The 24,416-nt window shown below is 42.4% G+C and overlaps 2 protein-coding genes and 1 non-coding gene across 6 annotated transcripts in view; all 3 read right to left on the bottom strand.

Annotated features, from left to right (window-relative positions):
* Positions 1 to 1,248: 1,248 nt before the first annotated feature.
* Positions 1,249 to 20,843, bottom strand: TOMM20 (translocase of outer mitochondrial membrane 20). Its single transcript, XM_033199216.1, has 5 exons — positions 20,445 to 20,843; positions 13,976 to 14,022; positions 11,456 to 11,537; positions 6,142 to 6,284; positions 1,249 to 4,009 (listed from the first exon to the last, which is right to left on the bottom strand). The coding sequence occupies exons 1-5, from the start codon at positions 20,563 to 20,565 to the stop codon at positions 3,965 to 3,967; spliced, it is 438 nt and encodes a 145-aa protein (XP_033055107.1). The 5' UTR covers positions 20,566 to 20,843; the 3' UTR covers positions 1,249 to 3,964.
* LOC117077049 lies at positions 19,647 to 19,781 on the bottom strand. Its single transcript, XR_004434639.1, has one exon. It is a non-coding gene; the product is annotated as a small nucleolar RNA SNORA14 (small nucleolar RNA).
* Positions 20,844 to 23,023: 2,180 nt separating the features above from the next.
* The window catches only part of RBM34 (RNA binding motif protein 34), a 29,759-nt gene continuing 28,366 nt past the window's right edge, over positions 23,024 to 24,416 (bottom strand). For 2 of the 4 annotated variants that reach the window (XM_033200320.1, XM_033200321.1), the window contains one exon: positions 23,024 to 23,827. In XM_033200320.1, the coding sequence (XP_033056211.1) occupies positions 23,543 to 23,827 (285 nt within the window). In that variant the 3' untranslated portion in view covers positions 23,024 to 23,542. The remainder of the gene's footprint in view (positions 23,828 to 24,416) is intronic. The other 2 variants (XM_033200322.1, XM_033200319.1) reach the window with 1 other exon arrangement.

Here is a 24,416-nt window from a genome sequence, read left to right as displayed (position 1 = left end):
AGGATGGATCACTTGAGGCCAGGAGTTTGAAACCAGCCTGGCCAACATGGTGAAACCTCCGTCTACAAAAATCAGTTGGGTGTGGTGGCAACGGGCCTGTAACCCCAGTTGCTTGGGAGGCTGAGGCATGAGAATCGCTTGCACCTGAGAGGAATTCCAGCCTGGGCAATAGAGACTAAAAAAACAGACAAGTCTTCTATGCTGCCAAAGAAGTTGTGGAACTCCTAGCCTCAGGTGACCCTCCCACCCCTTGGCCTACCCAGAGTGCTGGGATTACAGGTGAGCATGGCACCTGGCTTAAGGAGTTCTGGCAGAGGCCCTACTCCTTGCCCTGAGTCCTGTCTCCCATGGCCTCTGGCTCTAGCCCAAGCTTGTCCAACCTGTGGCCCAGGGCAACTTTGAATGTGGCCCAACACAACAAACTTAAAAGCTTTCTTAAAACACTATGAGATTTTTCTGCGATTTTTTTTTTTTTTTTTTAAGCTCATCAGCTATCGTTAGTGTTAGTGTATTTTGTGTGTGGCTCAAGACAATTTCTTCCAGTGTGGCCCCGGGAAGCCAAAAGATTGGACAGCCCTGCTCTAGCCCAAGTTCATTCCAGCCCTCCTGTGTCGATCTGCTCTTCAACTCAGTCTTTCCAACACACTCAGGTCCTCTTACCTGGGCAGTTGGTGGCAGGAGCTGAGGAGGCTAGCGCATACTCCCTTCCACCCTCTCCAAAGCATCACTTTTACAAGTAATATAACTTTGGAGGTAGCAACGAGAATTTTATCTTAGAGAAAATTACAAAAACTCTCATAGATCTGATACTGATGACTTGTACGCTTCAGATCCTTATCAGTGATGTAGAATACAACATATTCTCAGCGTGTTCTGCTACCAATTAGCCGCTTCTTACAATGCTAATGTACATATTCTGTAACCTTAACACAGCTAGTTTCTCTAACAAGGCTTCATGTTTCACATGTCAGCAACATCACCACTGAGCTCCTCTCTCAGGAATCTGTTTTAACGGGCCTTCCAGGTGACTGCTATCTCCTGAAGCTGGGCCCACCACCACCCGGAAGCCCTCGGGAGCTGACACTGCCACAGGGATTTTCACCTGGAATCTGAGGCAAATGTGCATTCTCCTGGCAGAGAAGCCTGCAGCTCTAGACATCCTGAAAGACGTTAATAACAAAAAACCCACAGCTTCAGATTCATCACATTCAGCAGAGTTCACTTCTCCAAACATACGCCAAGCCAAAGTTTTCTCCAAGCCCTTTAATAGTCACTTAAACAGTTGAGGCACAAGCAATAATAAAACTGCATTTTTTTATGTTACAAAAAGATTTTGTATGTTATCTGCATGATATACCAATTTTCTCAGTCTCTTCTGCAACAACTCTCATTAACACTCTGGTCCACAGGCTGATTTAATCAAGTCAGAATGGCAGGCGGGAAGATGGTAAAATAAACTTATCGAGGGGCAAAAAGAACCAAACATTTCCTGAGTGCCTACTATGCACGCTCTACTAGGTTTTACACACTTTACATAAATGTGAACCTAAGTTCTAGTTATCAGTTAAGAGGCCAGCATTGCTAAGGCAAGTCTACGTTTTAAATGTTATTTCGCCTTTAAGTACAAATTGTGGAACAAAACAATGTATCTTTGCCCAAAGAAGCATGTCAACTGTTGCACTACTACATTATTTTCCATTTCCAAAGTTTTTGTTTTTAGTAAGTGTGCAACATTAGCACATGGAAACACTCAAGCTGTGTATTAGTTCACTGAAATCTGGGGTTTTTCCGTTCTCACCCGCTGAGCACCATTTGGCCAGCATCACTACAACGAGCTGATTCTATCACCTTGTAAAACTTAAGATGGGAATGGATAGTGTTTGGCAATTACATTTCTGGGAGAAAAAAGTGCTGATTTTTTTCTTTAACTTGACACAGCTAGCTTTAAAAAGTGGTACCTCATTTTAAAGCACCAAAGTTGTCATTTAAATAAGAAAATGTACTTGGCTTAATGAGCTGTAAAATGAAGGTATCACTGCCTTTTCAAGCATTACAGCAAAGCCAGTATGTTCAGAGCCAAGTGATACCCAGCTCATACTGCACTCCAGTTACCAAGGAAACGGCGTTTCTACCCTCCCCAAACTTAAGCTGCCCCTCACTCCTCCAGCCAGCCCTCCTTTTTCCGAGTCTGCTCTTTCCTTGCTGAGCTGTCTGCCTCTTGCTCCCTTTCCCATCTGTTCTCCCTCTAACTGCCCCTCTATACACATTTGGGCTGCTGCCTAAGACTTCTTAGCTGCCTGGTGAGTCACTGACCCATCACCACTGCACTGCTCTGGATTTGGGATCCCACTAATAAAACTAACTGGCACGTCTGTACTGGTCATACCCCGAAAAAAGCATCCTGTGTAACAAAAAAGCACTGTTTAAGGATTCAGGATCACAAACCCTCAAGATACCCGAAAAAAGTCCTCAAATGTGAGTCGCCTAGTTTAACAGTAGAGGTAAGTTCAAAGATGAAATGTGATTTGTTCAAGGCTGTGCGGCTAATCAGAGGCAGAAACTAGAACTGTTTCTCTTTCCACTACACCACAAAAAAACCGAGATTAATGATTAAGAAGAGTTTGTAAGTCAACCAAAATAAAATGCCTAGTACATAGGAAAAGTCTTTGGGATTTCTCCACAGACTTTTAGACAGAACAAAGGCAATCTTCACAATGAGAAAGGCTCCTCAGTTCAACAGATGCCACCAGTACCAAGGATCCTTACTCAGTTCTGAAACTGGATCTGTGACTACGGAGAATACGTCACTATTTGAGAATAAGAGGTCCCACCTGCTCCACTCTTTTCAAGTCTTCAGTCACAAGGTTGCAACTTACTCTCATCGTTTAACAAGATAAATTAATCCAGTTGAAGTAGGATTGAGGAGGTACACTGAAGATAAAAGCAAAAGGCAACAAACATTTTTACAAGCAGATCATCCCAGTTACCTTAAAAGTTTCGGATTAATTTACAAAGTAGTGACAGAACCATATAATTTCAGTGAAAATCAAGATAGTTATACCATTTAAAAAAAAAGATCAATTCAGAAATACTAAGTCAGGCAAGCATGCAAAATTCAGAATATTAAAAAAAAAGCAGGGCCTGGTTGCCCACATACATTCCTCAGGTGAAGGTGGATTTCAAGATGCCCAACAGAACCCAATGAATCAGAAGCTAAAAGGGACACTTCAGAGATCAGCAGACGCATTCTCTCATGTAACAAACGGAGGGAAAGTGAGCACACACTAACTGGCGAAGCTCACAAGGCTAGATTGGGGTGTACAGAGATCTAATTCCTGGTGCTATTAGGAATGACACATATTTAAAATACGAGGAGATAAATACCCGGAACACATTAAGCCTACTGATTTAAACAGAACATTTCAAGACCGATACACAGAAAGGGAAGGAAGCTGTTAACCCAGCGCAGCAGCACACCTCACATACTTACGTCTCAGAGATTAAATGGAAAGAAATGATCAATCAAAACCTTCAATGCTCAGTTTTCACATACACAAGCCTATCAAATTTCCGGATTTACAGCAAAATGTGCCAGCTAAAGTGTCCATTCTTCAATTTCTCCTATACTTTTTTTTTTTTTGCCTACCTTTCAAAACTGAGCACTGGGTATTTTTAACATAAGCCATGTCATATGTACAGTTTAACTATGTTTCAGGAATAAACAAAATCCGTATTTCAGTAACTCATAGTGTATTTATAAAATGAAAAATTATCAAAATACACTTTTCACTGGGAAAAATAAATAAAATAGACAAATGGATCTACACAAAGTAAACATTAACTTTGGTAGATTTCAGTGTAGTTCATAACAAGCATATTTGCCCTTATTTCCCCAGAGCTGCTCAACTACCAAGACTTTTAAAAATATTTTTAACTGAGATTTTATTATGTTGACATTTGTTTCTCATTCCACATCATCTTCAGCCAAGCTCTGGGCACTTACAATTCTCTGAAAGAAAAAAAATAGTTTTTTAAAGTGTAATAAACATGTAATCAGGATTCTAACTTCAATATAAAATGCTCTCGGTATTCAAATAATCGAATCTTGGTAAAATTCACCCATTCTGACATTTAACTCAACATGTAATACTTTACACACCGTCAGCATCCAAGAAAACAATGATCACACTACTGTCGGTCCCATTTCAAAAGTCAAGTCAACAAAGGAGGCAAAGCATTACATTACATATATTTTTAATTCAGATGGGGTCTCTGTCACCCAGGCTGGAATGCAGTAGCACAATCTCAGCTCACTGCAACCTCTGCCTCCTGGGCTCAAGCGATCCTCCCCCACTTCAGCCTCCTGAGTAGCTGGGACTACAGACTCGTGCCACCATGCCCGGCTAAAGGAGACAGAGCATTACATTATATTTATTTTTAATTCAGATGGGGTCTCTGACACCCAGGCTGGAGTGCAGTAGCACAGTCTCGGCTCACTGCAACCTCTGCCTACTGGGCTGAAGCGATCCTCCCCCAACTCAACCTCCTGAGTAGCGGGAACCACAGACTCATGCCACCACGCCCGGCTAACTTTTTTTATTTTTGGTGGAGACAGGGTTTTACCATGTTGCCCAGGCTGGCCTTGAACTCCTGAGTTCAAGTGAGTGCTAGGATTATAGGGCATGAGACACCGTATCCAGCCATCATTACATAATACTACATCAGTCAATTATGTAACTAAAACCAAAAAGAATTTAAAATTTCTTTTCACTCCCAGGCAAACCTAGAACACTGAGTGATTCAGAGGTCATTTTTAAGGAATTAGGCTTCATAGTGAATTCACAAATATTCCAAAAAACATCACCCTCTGGCCAGTTTTCCAAAAGTACTATATACTATGCTGCCTTTCAAACAGCATAATATTAAACTGATGATTCCAGTACAAATCCTCTAGAACTAGAACCACATTAGTCTAAATAAAAACAATTTAGACCCAAGTCCTTGGTTGTCCAACTCGTTCCCTCAAATCGTTGGGACGTTTACTTTCTTTCCAGTCCTTTTCTAATTCAGTTGAGTAAAAATCAGTTTGAAAAATTAACCAGTTGGCCGGGCGCGGTGGCTCAAGCCTGTAATCCCAGCACTTTGGGAGGCCGAGACGGGCGGATCACGAGGTCAGGAGATCGAGACCATCCTGGCTAACATGGTGAAACCCCGTCTCTACTAAAAATACAAGAAAACTAGCCGGGCGAGGTGGCGGGCGCCTGTAGTCCCAGCTACTTGGGAGGCTGAGGCAGGAGAATGGCGTGAACCCGGGAGGCGGAGCTTGCAGTGAGCCGAGATTGCGCCACTGCACTCCAGTCTGGGCGACAGAGCGAGACTCTGCCTCAAAAAAAAAAAAAAAAAGAAAAAGAAAAAAAAAAAAAGAAAAATTAACCAGTTAAAACTATCAAGTTCTGTAAATACTTCCTATCATCATTCACTGTTTTAATCATACCAACTTGGGAAATCGACACATGTAATTGACACGCTATTCCAAAAAGTAGATTCATTTGGGCTCCTTGAACTCAAAATGAACAGAAAGCATTTTAGTTGACTAATTTACACATAAGTTAATCTTTTACAGCATATTAATGGTATTTTGCATTTTTGAGTAGGGATTTGGGGATGTCGTCAAATAACTACAAACTCAAAGCGCACCGCAGCAGCAGCAGAGGCACTGAGCCTTTACACAAGTGAGTCAGAGGGAAACCATGCTCCTGAATGCCCTCATATCTAGGCTACAGCTACCTAGGCTCCTTTGTCAGGTCACCTAACAGAAGGCATGGTCTCCTGGAAGAGTAGGCAGAAAGCTACATGTAGAAAGTACCCAAGAGTGACCTGAATTTGGACAGCTGACTACTAAGACCTGAGACATCACTAAGACACACACTTCCTGATCCACTCCAGGGCACAATCACTAGCTTTGGGCAGTCATCTGGATGTTTCCCATCAGAGAAGAAAATGTCAAGCACTGATAGTCTCGTTTGTTTTCATGATACACGAGTTTATTTCATCATGTTCACTAGGCTCATTTTAAAATGTCCCTAATCATTCAGTTCTAAATCCTATTCACTTTTATGTCATAACATTCCAATTCCTTACCTGACTAATTGTTGGGAGTTTAGTCAGAAGCATCTGGAACACTGGTGGTGGAAGAGTTTGCTGTAAGACCTGCAGTAACTGCTGTGGCTGTCCACACACAGCAATTGCATTTGTCAGATGGTCTACGCCCTTCTCATATTCACCTGTAAGATTTACATAAAATTACATGTAACCCGAAAAGTCTTGGCCTTTGTCAAAATTAACTTTACACGCCATATCCAAATGATGCTGACCAAAAACACTATGCAAGTAAAATGCTGGAAATAACCTATAGTGTATTCATACAGCTATTATGAAGCCACTAACAAGAATGATTCAGATTACATGTACTGATATGGAAGTGTTTCAAACATACATACATAAGGGGGAAATCCATGTCTAAAAATGTCAAAGTATTACTATTTATATACTTGGAATATTTCTTTTTTTTTTTTTTTGAGGCGGAGTCTCACTCTGTCGCCCGGACTGGAGTGCAGTGGCCGGATCTCAGCTCACTGCAAGCTCCGCCTTCCGGGTTTACGCCATTCTCCTGCCTCAGCCTCCCGTACTTGGAATATTTCTGAAAGACTACATGAGACAATTGCTGAGAATCGAATAGTACTTTTCTGTAACAGAGAACTACGAGACTGGGGACTGAGGCGGAAAGAAGACTCAATTTCACATTAAGCCAAGTCTTTGTACTATTTGAAGGGTATTACATGAGAAGGAAAAAAATTTTTTTAAATGATACTAGTAGGAAAAATGGTCACCCTAATGAAATATGACAGGAGAAAAAAAGCCATGATTAACTCTGAGTGGGAGGGTTTATTTTCCTTTATCTACAAATATCCTTCAATAGACACATTACGTTTGAAAAAAAACACTTAATGGGCTTACAGTTTTTCAAAGTTCACTTAATTCAATAAATATTAAGTATCTGCTATGTGCACCTGTCCTTAGTTAATTCCATTTTATTTTATTTATTTTTTGAGACACGATCTCCCTCTGTCACCCAGGCTGGATCTTGGCTGACAGGAGCCTCAACTTCCTGGGCTCAAGCAATCCTCCCACCTCAACCTCCCAAGTAGCTAGGACCATAGGTGTGCACCACCACACCGGGCTAATTTTGCTAATTTTTTTTTTTTATAGAAACGGGGTCTCACTATGTTGCTCAGCCTGGTCTCAAACTCCTGGACTCAAGTAATCCTCCTGTCTTGGCCTCCCAATGTGCTGACATTACAGGCATGAGCCACTGCACTTGGCCCTAATTCCACTTTAAATCAAACTCCAAAAACTGGCCCAAATTATTTGAGCAAAACTACGCTACTAAATATTTTAAATTAAGCACTCTTCTGTATAGGAGGTTCCCATCAAAATATTTTAACGTGCCTTACATAAAAATAACGCCATTAGATATATTTTTAAAAAATAACAATACAAGTAGAGGTACAATTCTCCTCAAGTTTCTCACATTTCTGCACTTCTGAGCAGATATTTACTGCCTTCGCGCCAAACTGTCTTTTCAAGGATGTTTGTACAGTGAACAACCTCCAAATAGAAACTTCCTCCCTCTGGAGCAAAGGCAGGTTTGCAACATTACCTATGTGTAGGGAAAAGTGCACACATGTTTACTGCCCATTATAAAAAATTCAGGATCCTTAAATTCAGGGTTCCTCTCCTATATGTAACCCACTACATGTACATGTGTCCCCTGACTTTCTGCACTGCCTATAGGAGCAGTGGCTTGGGAAACCAATGTAAATGCCAATAACCTTGTTACTATTATTGCAGTGAATAACGAGCTGTCCTTTGTCTCTAGCCCAGTGGTCTCATGTCTTTTGCCAGCATCCATGAAATTGGGGCAAACCAACCTGTTAGCATGCAATTGAGGTAAATCTCAGAACTTGATGGGAGCGGTGGCTCACACCTGTAATCCCAGCACTTAGCGAGGCCGAGGTGGGTGGATTACCTGAGGTCAGGAGTTCAAGACCAGCCTGGCCAACATGGTGAAACCCCATCTCTACTAAAAATACAAAAATTAGGCCAGGTGTGGTGATTCACACCTTAATCCCAGCACTTTGGGAGGCCGAGGTGGTTGGATCTCACGAGCTCAAGATATCGAGACCATTCTGGCCAACACGGTGAAACCTGTTCTCTACTAAAAATACAAAAATTAGCTGGGCATGGTAGCATGTGCCTGTAGTCCCAGCTGTTCAGGAGGCTGAGGCAGCAGAATCACTTGAACCTGGGAGGCGGAGGTTGCAGTGAGCCAAGATCGTGCCACTGCACTCCAGCCTGGTGAAAGAGTGAGACTCCATCTCAAAAACAAAAACAAACAAACAAACAAAAAGCTGGGCCTGGTGGCGCATGCCTGTAATCCCAGCTACTTGAGAGGCTGAGGCACAAGAATCGCTTGAACCCTCACTTGAAGCCTCGCTTGAACCTGGGAGGTGGAAGTTGCAGTGAGCTGAGATTGCGCCATTGCACTCCAGCCTGGGCAACAGAATGAGACTCCATCTCAAAAGCAAAACAAAACAAAACAAAAAAACACGTCAGACCTTTTCCAGTTGTTAATACCATTAAGATCAATTTTTACTAGGTTCTTTTTATTTACCAATTTTCCATTATATAAATTCACAGGAAACTGATCTTAAAGGGTAAGAATGGACCGGGTGCAGTGGCTCACACCCATAATCCCAGCACTCTGGGAAGCCGAGGCAGGCAGATCACTTGAGGTCAGGAGTTCAAGACCAGTCTGGCCAACATGGTGAAATCCCATCTCCACCAAAAATAGAAAAAAATTAGCCAGGCTTGGTGGCGCATGCCTATGATCCCAGCTACTCATGAGGCTGAGGCAGGAGAATCACTTGAACCTGGGAGGTGGGGGTTGCAGTGAGCCCTTATCGCGCCATTGCACTCTAGTCACTGCACTCTGGGTGACAGAGTAAACCTCCACTTCAAAAAAAGAAAGGAGAAAACAGTTTCAGATCAACCTTACTAATTTTTCCCCAGCAAGCTGAGGATATTAAGTATGTCTTAGGGAATATCTCTACCATCACACCCAATGCACTTGACCCTGTCAGCTGATGGCAAGCCTGGGTATCAGGATAGTCACTCTGGTGTTGTTTCTAGGCTCTTAAATCTGGTATATGTTTTTTGTTCTACCAATTGGCTGCTATGGAAAGACTGAGAAACATTTTGGGTAAAATTTTGAGTACTGCGGAGTATCTGATGGCACCTGAGTATAAGTAAAGGTTTCCAAGAGCTTTTCTTAACCTCTTGACCATCCATCAGAAACAGGTGAATCTCCACTGCCAATGTGAGGACTATGATTGTCCCATCTACACAATGTTTCAGGATACTCCAATTGTGTAGGTCATTGTCATCTGGGTCTGCAGGCACCATCTTGAGCTGCTTGGCCAATTCCTTTCCCAGATATTGAAATGATGATGTAATGATACCCATCACAAGAGATCAGACACAGGGCTGCACAGTGATCCACTGATGGTCAGTTTAGAATTACAGTAATCAAAAGATTGGCTAAGTCAGTTCCTGCTTCTGAATACATACCATAATTACATCTCTTCTGAACTAGCACTGTTGATTATCTTATCTGCAGATTTAGCAAAAATGCTGAAGAAGACACACTGACACAACCTCAAGTGTAGTAGAAGGCACACTGACACAACCTCAAGTGCAGTGATCTTCTCATCTTGAGCTCCCTTCCTGTGCAAAGTGGATGCTGCTATAAGTTTTGCTGACTGGACGGTCAAATCATAAGTGGTATCTTTTGTTAATGGCATCAAGAATATATAAAATCCATCTATCAGCATAGGAAGATCAAACCCAGTGTTATACGATGCAAGGAGCAGAGCAACTCAGTATGCAGCACTGCTTTAGCACTGAGGGGGAATGCTTTCCCTTTCCCCAATGCCTGGGTCCTCTCTCTCAGACTGATGGAGAAATTGCAGTGTGATGCCTATAGGAGACCTGGAAATGTCTCCTGATTGGTGCCTATCTTGTACTCCTCTGCAGTTACAGATTTTATGTATACAGTTTTTAAGAGACAGCATATCATTCTGTTGCCCAGGCTGGAATGCAGTGGCACCATCACAGCTCACTGGAGCCTCAAACCCCTGGGTTCAAGGTATCCTCCTACTTTAGTCTCCGAGTAGTTGGCTACAGGTGCATGCTATGGCACCTGGCTTATTTTCTCATTTACTGTAGAGATGAGGGTCTCACTTTGTTGTCGATGATGGTCTCAAACTCCTGGCTTCCAGCAATCCTCCTGCCTCAGCTCCCCAAAGTGCTGGGATTATAGGCATGAGCCACCATGTCTGTTCCTACTGAATGATTTTTAACCCTTCCCAGTCTGTTGGCAATCTGAGTACTGTGACTCTAAGTCAAATTAATTGAGCAATTCTATTGATATCAAAAAAGTATTTTTTGGCAAAGGGGAGACCATTTGCCAAAGGTTACCACCATTTTCAATGGATTAAATTCTCCCATAAAAGAAACAACAAAAACCCATTCACACACAAATGCCCCACATCATGTAGTTAAATTTTATCTAAATCTATTGATACAGCAATCAGAATTTAAAAATACCTGACTGCAGTTTTATTAATGATAGCAACTACTTCAAATCTACGTTTGAGATTACTGAGTAAATTATGGTTCTCACGTTTGTCAAATTGATAATTTCAATTTCATAGCTGAACTTTAAAGACTGACAGAATGTTTTTTAGAAACTTCTTGGCACTGTTGATGAAATAAATGAAGTACAATGTAATGAAAAGGCTAAATTCTGGATCAGATAACAAGTTGGTTCTGAAATAAGGGGTCATGAACTCACCGTGTGACCTTGATTAGGTAAATTAACCTTCTCTGGGACCTTACATTAGCCATTCCTTCCTATAAATACTGGAAAAGATCTGAAGATTAGATGAAGGAGTTGAGGAGTATATTCCTAGCTCATATTCCTTCAGTTACTATTTACATATCGCACTATGGCTATACATTAGAAACTACTTCCGAGTAAGAGAACCTCATTTGTAAAAACTTACTATATCTTCTATATCATATGATATAGCAAGAAAACCTAAAACTCACTTAAAATATATTATGGACAACAATATCCCACGAGGAATATTTCTTTCTAGAGCCAGTCTTACACAAAATAATCTTCCATTATTAAGTGCCTAAAAACTTGTCTTAAGATATCTGGAGTACCTTTTCTTATAGCCAAATTACACAAACAAAATCCCTTATCATTATAAATTTCTATCACTGAGAAAAACTCTACCCAGCTCCTTAGCACTTCCATGACTATTACCTTGAGCTAGTAACTCTTCACCAAGCTGTATTTCTTCAAGGAAGAACTTCTGAACAGCTTCAGCATCTTTAAGGTCAGGTAACTGGAAATAAAATATTTAATAACTGACACCACAATTATGCCAGGGGATATAACCAATACACAGATATCAATAAAAATAAAACAACAAAAACCCAATCAATCATTCTAAAAAAACTGATAGAAGAACTTTACTCCTGAACAACGCTTGTAGGAATTAGGAGTTCATCTACATTCAAACGAATAAAAGAAAAAACTTGAGTTTCTATTTGAAAAATTCTTAGAAAGCTCTAACTTGAATGTAAAAAGAGTGCAAAATCTATACCATCTATGCACTTTACACTATTTTCGGACTGCCATTATTGTAGATTTTTATACAACTGTAATCAATTTGTCCTTATGATTCAACATTATTTTATATAGATTTGGTTTTTGTTGTTGTTGTTGTTGAGACACAGTGTCATTCTGTCACCTAGGCTGGAGTGCACTGGCACAATCCCAGCTCACTGCAACTTCCACCTCCCGGATTCAAGTGATTCTCCTGCCTCAGTCTCCGAGTAGCTGGGATTACAGGCGCCTGCCACCATGCCCAGCTAAATTTTTGTATTTTTAGTAGAGATAGGGTTTCGCAATGTTGGCCAGGTTGGTCTCAAACTCCTGACCTCAGATGATCCACCCACCTCGGCCTCCCAAAGTGCTAGTATTACAGGTATGAGCCAATGCACCCAGCCCACATTTTACATGCATCTAAAAGACTATTTTTTGAGACAGGGTCTCACTCTGTCGCCCAGGCTGTAGTGCAGTAGTGTGATCACAGCTCAGTGCCTTCACCTCTCAGACTCAAGTGATCCTCCTACCTCAGCCTCTCTCTACAAAAAAATGAAAAATTAGCTAGGCATGGTGGCCCATGCCTATAGTCCAGCTGCTAGGGAGGCTAAAGCAGAATTGTTTGAACCCAGGAAGTCGAAGCTGCAGTGAGCTGTGATTGCACTGCTACTGCACTCCAGCCTGGGTGACAGGGTGAGACCTTGTCTCAAAGAAAAGGCCATTTTTATTTGAAAACCTACACTTCAGTAGCTAGGTGCGGTGGCTCATGTCTGTAATCCCAGCACCTTGGGAGGCCCAGGCAGGCAGATCACAAGGTCAAGAGATTGAGGCTATGCTGGCCAACATGGTGAAACACCGTCTCTACTAAAACACAAAAATTAGCTGGGTGTAGTGACGGGCACCTGTAGTCCCAGCTACTCGGGAGGCTGAGGCAGGAGAATCGCTTGAACCTGGGAGGCAGAGGGTGCAGTGAGCCGAGATCACGCCACTGCACTCCACCCTGGTGACAGAGTGACACTCCACCTCAAAAAAAAAAAAAAAAAAAAAAAGAGAGCGAGAAAACCAACCTAAACTTCTAATAGTGCAAGTTTTTGGTACTTGAATTACATTGTACATGCTCTTATTAGCCTAGCCAACACAAGTGAAACAATTTAAATTTCTGAAAGTGGAGACATCTTTCATGGACTATCCCAGCATATGGCAATAATTTAATTCTATTCCTGAATCTAAAAATACATACTGGTGCATGTCTCAATCCATTTTCCTATGCCCTTAAAAATATAAGTTATCAAAAGCATAATAAACACATCACCCATTTCAGAAACGTAGTCTGAACCTACTAGAACAATGAAGTAGTTCCCTCCCATTTTCACTTCACTATTACCATGTCCAGTCAACCAGCTGTGTTTACACAACTGTTTCAAAATAACAAAACATACTGGTTGACTTAATTTTTCCTTGTCTCAACTTGCTTTAAAAAGAACCACTAATGATCCAGTAATCTAAGTCCTAAGAACCCAGACAACAGAAGTCATCTCAATAAAAAGGAAAGCTGCACACACAATGACTAACATGTACTTAATTTACTTACACACACCACAGAACATTTTCTACCAAGTAGATAAACCTACGTAGTCATTAAAAATAATCAAGAACCCAGGATCTACGAAAAGAAAAAATAAATTACAAGTTTTATATCCAGAACTGTGTACTGCAACAAGGCAAAAATTTGTCAGGGCAGTGGGATTCTGGATCAGTGGGCTTGAATAATCTTGAATAATTTTTGAAATAATAACCCATGGTTCTTTCAAAGGAAGCTAGAGTAACGAAATTAAATCGTAAGTGTTAATATTGCATAATTTTGAAGCACCTGATTAGGAACTTTTCATCTTTTGGTGCAAATGTCTTGAGGCCCTCATATTGTTCCTTAATTATTGTTCACACAGTAAGCTGTTTGTTGTTATGGCCAGCAAAAGAAATAATGAAGGACCTGATAATTGTCAGTGGAACTATGTTATTCACCTACTCCTAAAAATAAGCTGTATTTTAAAATAAAAATGCAAAGTCCAGTATGAACTAGCTTTTTCCAATTACATTTTAATTACATTTCCAATTACAGATTTTAAAATAATATTTCTATAAAATATATAATTTAAACAGAAACCAGATTATTACCTTGGAAAGCCCAGCTCTCTCCTTGGCAAGCTTCTGTTTCTTTCTTCCTACAAGAAATGTAATGTTATATTTACATTTTGTCATTATAAAAATGGGAATGAAAATAATTCTAATTGCTGTGGCAGTCATTAATTCCATTTGCAAAACATTTCTAACTCTAGCAATCTATCCCTCCCTGTGATCTATCAAGGACATAAGAATAGTCTGGTCAATGAGCTGTAGGCAATGTGACACCGCACTGGAGCGTTCTCCTTCCCTCTGGTGCAGAAGATCTAGCAATTCACAAGACGGATATAGCTCCCACAGCTGGACTTCTAAAGTAATTACAACAAGCAGATCAAGTCCCCCCTCTTCCAACCAACACAGGACATGTAACAGGGATAAGAATTACGCCACTAGTATTAGGGAGTTTTATTACTGAAATATGCCAGATTATATCTTTACGGAATATTGAAAACTGGCATTCTTAAATGAAAAAAAAAAAAAAAAAAAAACCTAAAGTGTACTGGAGGCATATGGTGGTTATATGAAAATACTATACCACTTAAAGGTACTTGAGCATCCTCAAGATTTTGGTATCCAGGGGAGGCCTGGAACCAATCACTCAAGGATACTGAGGGAGGACTACCCCTAAAGTGATAATCATTAAAAACTACCAATGACATAGAGTAATTACTGACATAGTTAAGACAATGTAAGGCTCCAATACTTATTATTAGCTAATATTTATTAGCTGGGTGATTTTACGCAAATCTCTCACTCTCCCAAGATAAGGTCTATCTAATCTTAGAAGACTACAATGAGAAACAAAAGCCACGAAACAAGCAAATGTCCTCTGAACACCTTAAAGCACTCTACAAATCCAAGCCTCAATGCATGACTAAAGAGGTCTGAGGGCCGGGTGCAGTGGCTCATACCTGTAATCCCAGCACTTTAGGAGGCTGAGCCAGGCAGATCACAAGGTCAGGAGTTTGAGGCCAGCCTGGTCAACACAGTGAAACCCAATCTCTACTAAAAATACAAAAACTGGCTGGGTGTGGTGGCGGGCGCCTGTATTCCCAGCTACTCGGGAGGTTGAGGCGGTAGAAGCACTTAAACCTGGGAGGCAGAGGTTGCAGTGAGCCGAGATAGAGCCACTGCACTCCAGCCTGGGCAACAGAGCGAGACTCTGTCTCAAAAAAGAGGTCTGCCTACCTGCAGACAGAAAGTTCATTTACTATGGTCAAGGTACCTTTTCTTTCTTTTTTCTTTTCTTTTTTTTTTTTGAGACGGAGTCTCGCTCTGTCGCCCAGGCTGGAGTGCAGTGGTGCATCTCAGCTCACTGCAAGCTCCGCCTCCTGGGTTCACGCCATTCTCCTGCCTCAGCCTCCCGAGTAGCTGGGACTACAGGCGCCTGCCACCATGCCTGGCTAAATTTTTTTGTATTTTTCGTAGAGACAGGGTTTCACCATGTTAGCCAGGATGGTCTCGATCTCCTGACCTCATGATCTGCCCACCTCAGCCTCCCAAAGTGCTGGGATTACAGGTGTAAGCCACCACCGCCCAGCCAAGGTACCTTTTCTTAGTCAACCCTCATAAACTGGATTTCATCACACCAGCATCAGATACCCACTCGTCTCCCATAATAGAGTGCTACCACTGTAAGGCCTAAATACAATTCTAGCCATTTCAACAGAAAAAATATGCATTAAAGTTGATCTTATGTATTAATTTGAAGACTGCTAATTTAAGTACCTTACCTAAGTGTTCATCACTGCACAACTAACTGTGGGGAAAAAGGACAAAGAACATAATTCGACCCTCCATTTGCTTATGGGTTTTTGTTCTCTTAAGGCAGAAAATAATGAGTGATACCAGACAACAATATCTAACTGCTAAATATCGTGGTCTACACTGGAACCTGTACTAGAGGAAACGCAGTAAAACTAGAAAAGAAATGGAAGACTTCAGAGGATCTGGACATGAAGACAAGGAACACTTGTATGTAAGCACTAAGTTTTAGATGCTACATGCCATACACTGTTCTAAATGTTTATTAGTTTATTTAATCCTCACAACACTAAAAGAGGTATGGCTGGGCACAGCGGCTCACACCTGTAATCCCAGCACTTTGGGAGGCCAAAGCAGTCAGATCACTGGAGGTCAGGAGTTCGAGACCAGCCTGGTTGATGCGGTGAAATCCCGTCTCTACTAAAATACAAAAAATTAGCTGGGGTGTGGTGGCAGGCACCTGCAGTCCCAGCTACTCAAGAGGCTGTAGCAAGAGGATCACCTAAACCTGGGAGGTGGAGGTTGCAGTGAGCTGAGATAGTGCCACTGCACTCCAGCCCAGGTAACACGGCGAACTCTGTCTCAAACAAAAACAAAAAACAAAAAACCAGGAACTATTATCATCCCCATTTTCCAGATGAGAAAATGTATCAAGGTCGCAATTACTTACTGGTGGAATGGCAACTCAAACCCAGGCTTTTGGACTTGAAACATGACTCTCTTCTGCCTCCATAGTTAATAGTGTGGAGAAGACATTATTACCATCAAAACAAAAGGCACCTCAGAAATGAATGTGCCAAGTTTGCGGGATCAATTGTACGAGACATACCATCTGCTAAACCAGAATTTAGGGAAAATGACAAAACTGATCATGAAACCCAGGAAAGTGAAATTTAGTCGTAAGGTTTTTTAATAAGGTGGGGAGGAGTGTGTGATTGCCACTGAATACATTTAACTGACACAGCTACCAAATTTTAAGATCTCTTAGTTGCTTTACATTTTTAGCAATAAGATTAAAATTCTGGCTTTAGTTTCATGATACAATTAACTTGCTACATTAACATATTTTCAGATATAGTATAATGCAGTATCTCTGTGATAAAGGGAGAGATGGTAATCAACTGAAAAACCATAAAGAAATTTAACAATGAGCAAAATCAAGCCTTGACTCAATGTTTCCAAGATTTATTCATTTAAATAAGATGCTTAATATATTTTTTACATGTCATTTTATCCGTCCCATATAAGTGAAATGCACCCGCAGTTGGCATTGTAATTTGGAAATTACATTAAATTTACTCATAATTTAGAATGATAAAAACTATGCTTCAAGGATCCTGATACTCTGCTTTTGCTAACAGGTGACAAAACGTCTAAATAAATTAGGATCCCAAATTTAACCTCAACCTTCATTTTTAACAATTAAGCCTCTCTTACGCTCCACCTCCCGGGTTCCCGCCATTCTTCTGCCTCAGTCTCCCAGGGAGCTGGGACTACAGGCACCTGCCACCACGCCCGACTAATTTTTTCTATTTTTTAGCAGAGACAGGGTTTCACCATGTTAGCCAGGATGGTCTCGATCTCCTGACCTTGTAATCCACCCACCTCAGCCTCCCAAAGTGCTGGGATTACAGGCATGAGCGCCTGGCCGCCTAAGCCTCTCTTCTTAACAAAAAAGAAGAAAGCCAACAAGCTACAAGCTACACGCCTTATGTGAGAAACTGCTCTTTTATTGCAAATGTAAATATTCTACTGGAAATAAGACTTAGAAGAACTCAAAATTTTAAAAAGAAATTAATTTTAAAAACTCAAAATTAACTGAACTGAAATAAATTTCATTTCACAAAGGCCAAATAACCCCAAAGTTTTTAAAATCAGCTAGTCACGTAATTACACTTTTTTTTTTTTTTTTGAGACCGAGTCTTGCTCTGTCACCCAGGCTGGAGTGCAATTGCACCATCTCGGCTCACTACAATCTCAGCCTCCCAGGTTCAAGCGATCCTCCTGCCTCAGCCTCCCAAGTAGCTGGGACTACAGGTGCACGACACCACGTCCAGTTAATTTTTTTTTTTTTGTATTTTTAGTAGAGACTGGATTTCACCATGTTGGCCAGACTGGTCTTGATCTCCTGGCCTCATGACCTACCTGCCTTGGCCTTCCAAAGTGCTGGGATTACAGGCGTTAGCCACTGCGCCTGGCCTATTTATATATATATATGATATAGATAGATAGATACACACACACGTGTATTTTGGAGACAGAGTCTTGCTCTGTCCCCCGAGGATGGAGTTCAGTGGTGCAATCTCAGCTTACTGCAACCTCCACCTTCCACATTCTAGCAATTCTGCCTCAGCCTCCCAAGCAGCTGGGATTACAAGTGTGCGCCACCACACCCGGGTAATTTTTGTATTTTTAGTAGAGACGGGGTTTCGCCATGCTGGTCTCGAACTCCTGACATGAGGTGATCCGCCCACCTTGGACTCCCAAAGTGCTGAGATTACAAGCGTTAAGCCACCACGCCCGGCCACAATTACCTTTAAACAAGGCTACAAGATTATTCTAAATAAATTCTACTTGATAACAAAAACATCAAACAACAAAATAATTCTACTTATAAAAAAATCTCGTCCGGACACGGTGGCTCATGCCTGTAATCCCAGCACTTTGGCAGGCCGAGATGGGCGGATGATGAGGTCAGGAGTTCGAGACCAACTTGGCCAACACGGTGAAACCCCATCTCTACTAAAAATACAAAAATTAGCCAGGTGTGGTGGTGTGCGCCTGTAATCTCAGCTACTCAGGAGGCTGAGGCAGGAGAATTGCTTGAACCCGGGAGGCAGAGGTTGCAGCAAGCCGAGATCACCCCACTGCACTGGAGCCTGGGCAACAGAGTGAGACTCAAACAAACAACAACAACAAAATTCTCTAGCATTCATCAATTACCATGTGTGAGAAACAGTACTAAAACTCTACACTATACCATTTTAAGAAAGATAAAACTAAAGCTTGAAATTACTTGCCTAAAGTTACTGCTGCAGCTAAGTAATTCACTGTAATCATTAAGTTGCTTAGGCCAGAAAAAAAAATTTTTAGACTGAAAATGACAGAGAAGTTTTGAAATAACATTCCTCCATTTGTCTAAAACGATAGCTCTTGTTTCTGCAACAGGACTTCAGGGTTTCCAAAGGACAATAGGGTTAACCCATTCTTTATAACTCTGCATTTGTACCAAATCCCCCAGCTGCCACCCATTTTGGCAACTACAGGAAAATAACCTGAAGGCAAAATTTGACTACTAGCATTTATGGAGGAGCATTTCCCATGTCAGGAAACGTGGGAGGCAATTCAAACATCTCAATCTTCACAAGACCGACAAGAGGCAGGTGGCATTACCTGATTTTACAACTACGGAAATTAGGATTCAGACACCCCAAATTATGCCGCTAACCTGGCCCTAGAAATTCAGGGTCTGAATCCAAAACAGTATTCTATTAGTCTACCTAGTCATAAATCAAATTCTGTCTATATCCCTTCCCTCCTAAAACATAAGAAAGCTGGAACTAGATGTCTGATTCTAAGCGCTAGTAAGATCAGCGCTGGAGTCACTGCTCACACATGGCTATTGAACGCTTGAAATGACTTAGTAGAGCTAAATTAAATCGTATCCACTGTTACTTAAATAAACAATAATCCCTTCTTTGTACACCTTGGACTTTAGTAATTTATGTATCAATTTTAATCTCAAAAATTAATTTGGCTGAACAACCAAGATCAGCTACAAAAATATTTCTTATTCCAACAAATTTGCTCTTCGGTGATGCAAATGAAAATTCTCCCAAAATTCAAGATGGATCACAACGGTTTTCTTGACACGATTCCCCTCTTGTAGACCTCTCTTAAAAGATGTCGCAGGTATGAAATAAGACTGAGCCACGGGAGAAGCGCAGCCCTTTGGACTCCCCTGCAATTTCTATAGCATTCACTCATATCTTGGAAGCACTTGGCACGAAGCTACCAAGAGGGTTTAAGAATGCAGCAATGAGCCGGGCGGATCATCTGAGGTCAGGAGTTCGAGACTAGCCCGACCAACATGGTGAAATCCCGTCTCTACTAAATTCAAAAAATTAGCCGGGCGTGGTGGCGGCCGCCTGTAATCCCAGCTACTGGGGAGGATGAGGCAGGAGAAGTGCTTTAACTCGGGACGCGGAGGTTGCAGCGAGCCGAGATCGCGCCACTGCACTCCAACCTGGACGACAGAGCGAGATTCCGTCTCAAAAAAAAAAAAAATGCAACAATGATACTGCACTGAGCATGCGGATTTAGCCTCAGACTAAAATTTGCGACAAAAATGCACGACTTTTTTAAGAGTAGAGGTTTAAAAAGATGAACGACAAAAAAAAGAGACAACCTCCTCCCCATGCCATACACACCCGAGATTGTAACACAAATCAAGAATGCATTTGCACGGCTAAAGTGTTTGGGGAAAACAAAACAGGAAAAATCCTTCCTTCAAAATGGAGGGAATTCCTGCCGGGCAGAAGAGCCCCCAGAGCGGCGCAGCCAGCGCCATCGCCTATTGCGGGCCGCACCACGCGGTCGCCCTGGGCGGCCCACAGGAGGGTGGGCTGCAAGGACCCCTCCTGTGGAGGGCGACGGCCGGAGGCAGCAGGCCCGGCCAGGGAAGAGAGGACCCACTCACGTTCTCGAAGCCTGTTCTTGAAGTTGGGGTCACTTCGTCTTTTGCGATCGAAGTAGATGCAGTACCCAATAAAAAGGGCTCCGCATACACCGGCGGCGATGGCGCTGTTCCGACCCACCATCTTCTCTATGACGCTGAGCGTGGACGGTGGCGGCAGGGACGGCGAAGGAGCGGTGGGCCACGAACCCTCCGAGAGGTCGGCGCAGCTCACACCCGACGGCCACGGGCCAGGAACTCGGAAAGGCAGAGCACACGCCACTTCCGGCCCCAGTCAACTAAGGGCCTCGAGGTAGTCCGCGGCAGTGCCTGAGCAGAGGCCCGGAACGCGGCTCCTGCGCCTGCGCAGTGGGCCACGCCACCGATGCTCGTGCGCCGGTTCGTGTACGCACTGGAGTCGGGAATTTGCACGTGACCGCGCACTTTTTTTTTAAACCCGCGGACCATGCTGTAACGAGGCGGGCGCGTTGCTGGCGTGCACGTACTCAGAAGACTAGCAGACACCCTTGTTTGTGGCAGACAAGGATGCAGGGTCCCGGACTGCGAATGCTTCATCTTGTCTAACACAGGCAGCCTGTGACTTGTTTGAATTAAACTGTACTTTCAAGTTGCCACAATCCATTGTGCAGTGTTTCCATTTCAAAAGAATGTTACAGGATAGCCTCATTCTATGATAACTGGAATAAAATTAAATGGAGTAATTTCTTGAAAAATATACACAATTGAAGAAAAAATAGAAAACGTGAATTGTTTTATAGCCACATGAAAACATACATATGATCAGGCCAGGCACGTGGCTCACGCCTGTAATCTCAGCACTTAGGCAGGCTGAGGCGGGCAGGTCACTTAAGGCCAGGAGTTCGAGACCAGCCTGGCCAAGATGGTGAAACCCTGTCTGTACTAAAAGTACAAAAATTAGCTGGCCATGGTGGCGGGGGCCTGTAATCCCAGCTACTCTGGAGGCTGAGGCGGGAGAATTACTTGAACCAGGAGGCAGAGGTTGCAGTGAGCCGAGATCACACCACTGCATTCCAGCCTGAGTGACAGATGAGGGCTCTGTCTCAAAAAAATAAAATACAATAAAACTATATATATATATATATATATATGATCAAAGTTAAGATATTCTGACAAGGAAAACCGTGGGCTGAAAGCAGGCATTAAACAGACACTGTAAGTTGAGGGATATCAAAGAAGTCAAGCATCATTGTCAGAGACATTGGAACCAGAGCTACCTTACCTTGAATAGGGACTGGGTAAAATGAGGCTGAGACCCATTGGGGTACATTCCCAGGAAGTTTGGCATTCTTGGTCATGGGATATTTACAGGGAAGGAAACAAGTGAATAATGTTTAACACACCCAGGAAATGTTCTGATGTCCCGATATCTTAAGAACAAAAGCATTCTTTAATTTTCCCTTTAAATATTGATTCTTGCAGAAGACAGTAGTTACAGAGGATTAACAATCCTTTGACAAAAGACCAGGCAGTGTCTCACACCTGTAATCCCAGCACTTTGGGAGGCCCAGATGGGCGGATAGCTTGAGCCCAAGAGTTCAACACCAGCCAGGGCAACATGGTGAGACCCCGCCTCTACAAAAAAATTAAAAACTTAGCCAGGTGTGGTGGCACACACCTGTGGTCCCAACTACATGGGGAATGATGCAGGAGGATCCCTTTAATCCCATTGAGGCTGCGGTTAGTTATGACTACACCATTGTAGTCCAAGCTGGTGACAGGGCCAAGACCTTGTCTCACAACAAACACACACAAAAAAATCCTTTGTCACAAGCTCCTGTAGTAGAGCACATCTTCCCTATTATTTTTTTGCTGTTACATACAAACATTGTACCTAAGGTGGACATGTTCCTTCTCTTGCTTTAGAGTGTGTACCATTCTATGAAGTATCCCTTCTTTCACTTCTTTTTTTATTTTTTTAAGACTGAGTTTTGCTCTGTCATCCAGGCTGGAGTGCAGTGGCATGATCTTGGCTCACTATAACCTCCACCTCCCGGGTTCGAGCAATTTTCCTACCTCAGCCTCCCCAGTAGCTGGGATTACAGGTGTGTGCCATCACACACAGCTAACTTTTGTATTTTTAGTAGAGATGGGGTTTCACCATGTTGGCCAGGATAGTCTCAAACTACTGACCTCTGGTGATACACCCGCCTCAGCCTCCCCAAAGTGGTGGGATTACAGGCGTGAGCCACCGCGACCGATCTTCTTGATTTTTTTAATAAACTTGTTTTTACTTTACTCTGTGGACTGGCCCCAAATTCTTTCTTAAGCAAGATCCAAGAACCCTCTGTTGGGGTCTGGATCCAGACCCTTTTCCAGTAACACCAGGTTGTGTAATAAAGAATTTGGCTGGCCTTTTTCCCCAGTTCCTGGGAGTTCTAACCCCTTGGAATTGACGAGTGATTCACTCCTGTAATCCTAGCACTTTGGGAGGCCAAGTTGGGAGGATGGCTTGAGTCCAGCAGTTTGAGAGCAGCCTGGATACTGAAGCAACATCGTTTGGGGTAATACCCAAGGTTCGTTGCTTTGTGCCAAGGAAGTCAAGAACTTGAGCACACATGGAGTAAGGTTAAGAGCAGAGGTTTAACAGGCAAAAGAAAGAGAAAGGAGGCTTGGGTGCAGCGGCTCACACCTGTAATCCCAGCACTTTGGGAGGCCAAGGCAGGGGGATCACCTGAGGTTAGGAGTTCGAGACCAGCCTGGACAACATGGTGAAACTCCATCTCTACTAAAAATACAAACGATTAGCCAGGCGTGGCGGCAGGCGCCTGTAATCCCAGCTACTCAGGAGGCTGAGGCAGGAGAAGTGCTTGAACCCGGAAGGCAGAGGTTGCAGTGAGCTGAGATCACACTACTGCACTCCAGCCTGGGAGACAAGAGCGAAACTCCACCTCAAAAAACAAAAAACTTTCAAAGGTAGTATTACAATGTGAATAAACTGAGACTGTGGAAGTCTCCACATTTCACATATACCATCCATAAAAAAGTATAAAACTCAACACATGATTAGCAGACAACGCTATCAGCAGATAATTGCACTTTTATTAGCAGTACTCAGCAGGAAAAGAAAAAGCAGTTCCTGGTTATTTCTGTTTTCTCTGTTTCTTAGGGCATCCATTTTTCTTCTGTCCTTTCTTCTTCGTTTTAAGGAGAACAGCTTTTTCTCCAATAAATAAGCTTTTAGAATGTCCTTCTGCAGTTTTGGAAGTAAAATTAAGTCCCTGCTTAGGTTTACCAACATTCTTCAATCGTGGATTTGAATTTTGTTGTTTTAATTTTTCTTTATTAACAGAACGCATGACTCTGAGTTTTCTCCCCATGAGTTCAGAATTATTTAGTTTCAGAGCAAGATGAACAGAATCTGTATTCTGCAAATCAAAAGAAAACACAATACATTAATTTCTACCAGAAACCCATCTGCAAAGAAACTAGTGAAAGTGTCACTTTAACAGATTCAAGAACGACTTTTGAGCTTGCACAGATAAGCCCCATCCAATCCCAGGTGTATCAGCTGCCGCGCTCGAACTCTCCTTATCACCAGCTCCTCACCAGTGTTTCCCCAAAAAGCACTCAAGCTGCCTTGTGAAATGTTCAGCTAAGTCACAATGCTACAGGCTTCATTTTTTTTTTTTTTTTTTTTTTTTTGCATTGTAAAATGAGGTTCTAAACTAGATTAGTCATATGCAATATTGGCTTTTTTTTTTTTTTTCTTTTTTTGAGATGAAGTCTCGCTCTGTTGCCAGGCTGGAGTGCAGTGGCATGATCTCAGCTCACTGTGACCTCTACCTCCTGAGTTCAAGCGATTCTCTTGCCTCAGACTCTCAAGTGGCTGGGATTATAGGCGCAGGCCAACATACCCAGCTAGTTTTTGTATTTTTAGTAGAGACAGGGTTTCACCATGTTAGCCAGGATGGTCTCGATCTCTTGACCTTGTAATCTGCCCACCTTGGCCTCAGA

This window comes from Trachypithecus francoisi, unplaced genomic scaffold (genome assembly GCF_009764315.1).
Source record: "Trachypithecus francoisi isolate TF-2019V2 unplaced genomic scaffold, Tfra_2.0 Lachesis_group5, whole genome shotgun sequence".
In the NCBI taxonomy this organism is placed as follows: Eukaryota; Metazoa; Chordata; class Mammalia; order Primates; family Cercopithecidae; genus Trachypithecus; species Trachypithecus francoisi.
The sequence above is the reverse complement of the archived record's forward strand: the minus strand, read 5'-3'. Positions and strand labels throughout refer to the sequence as shown.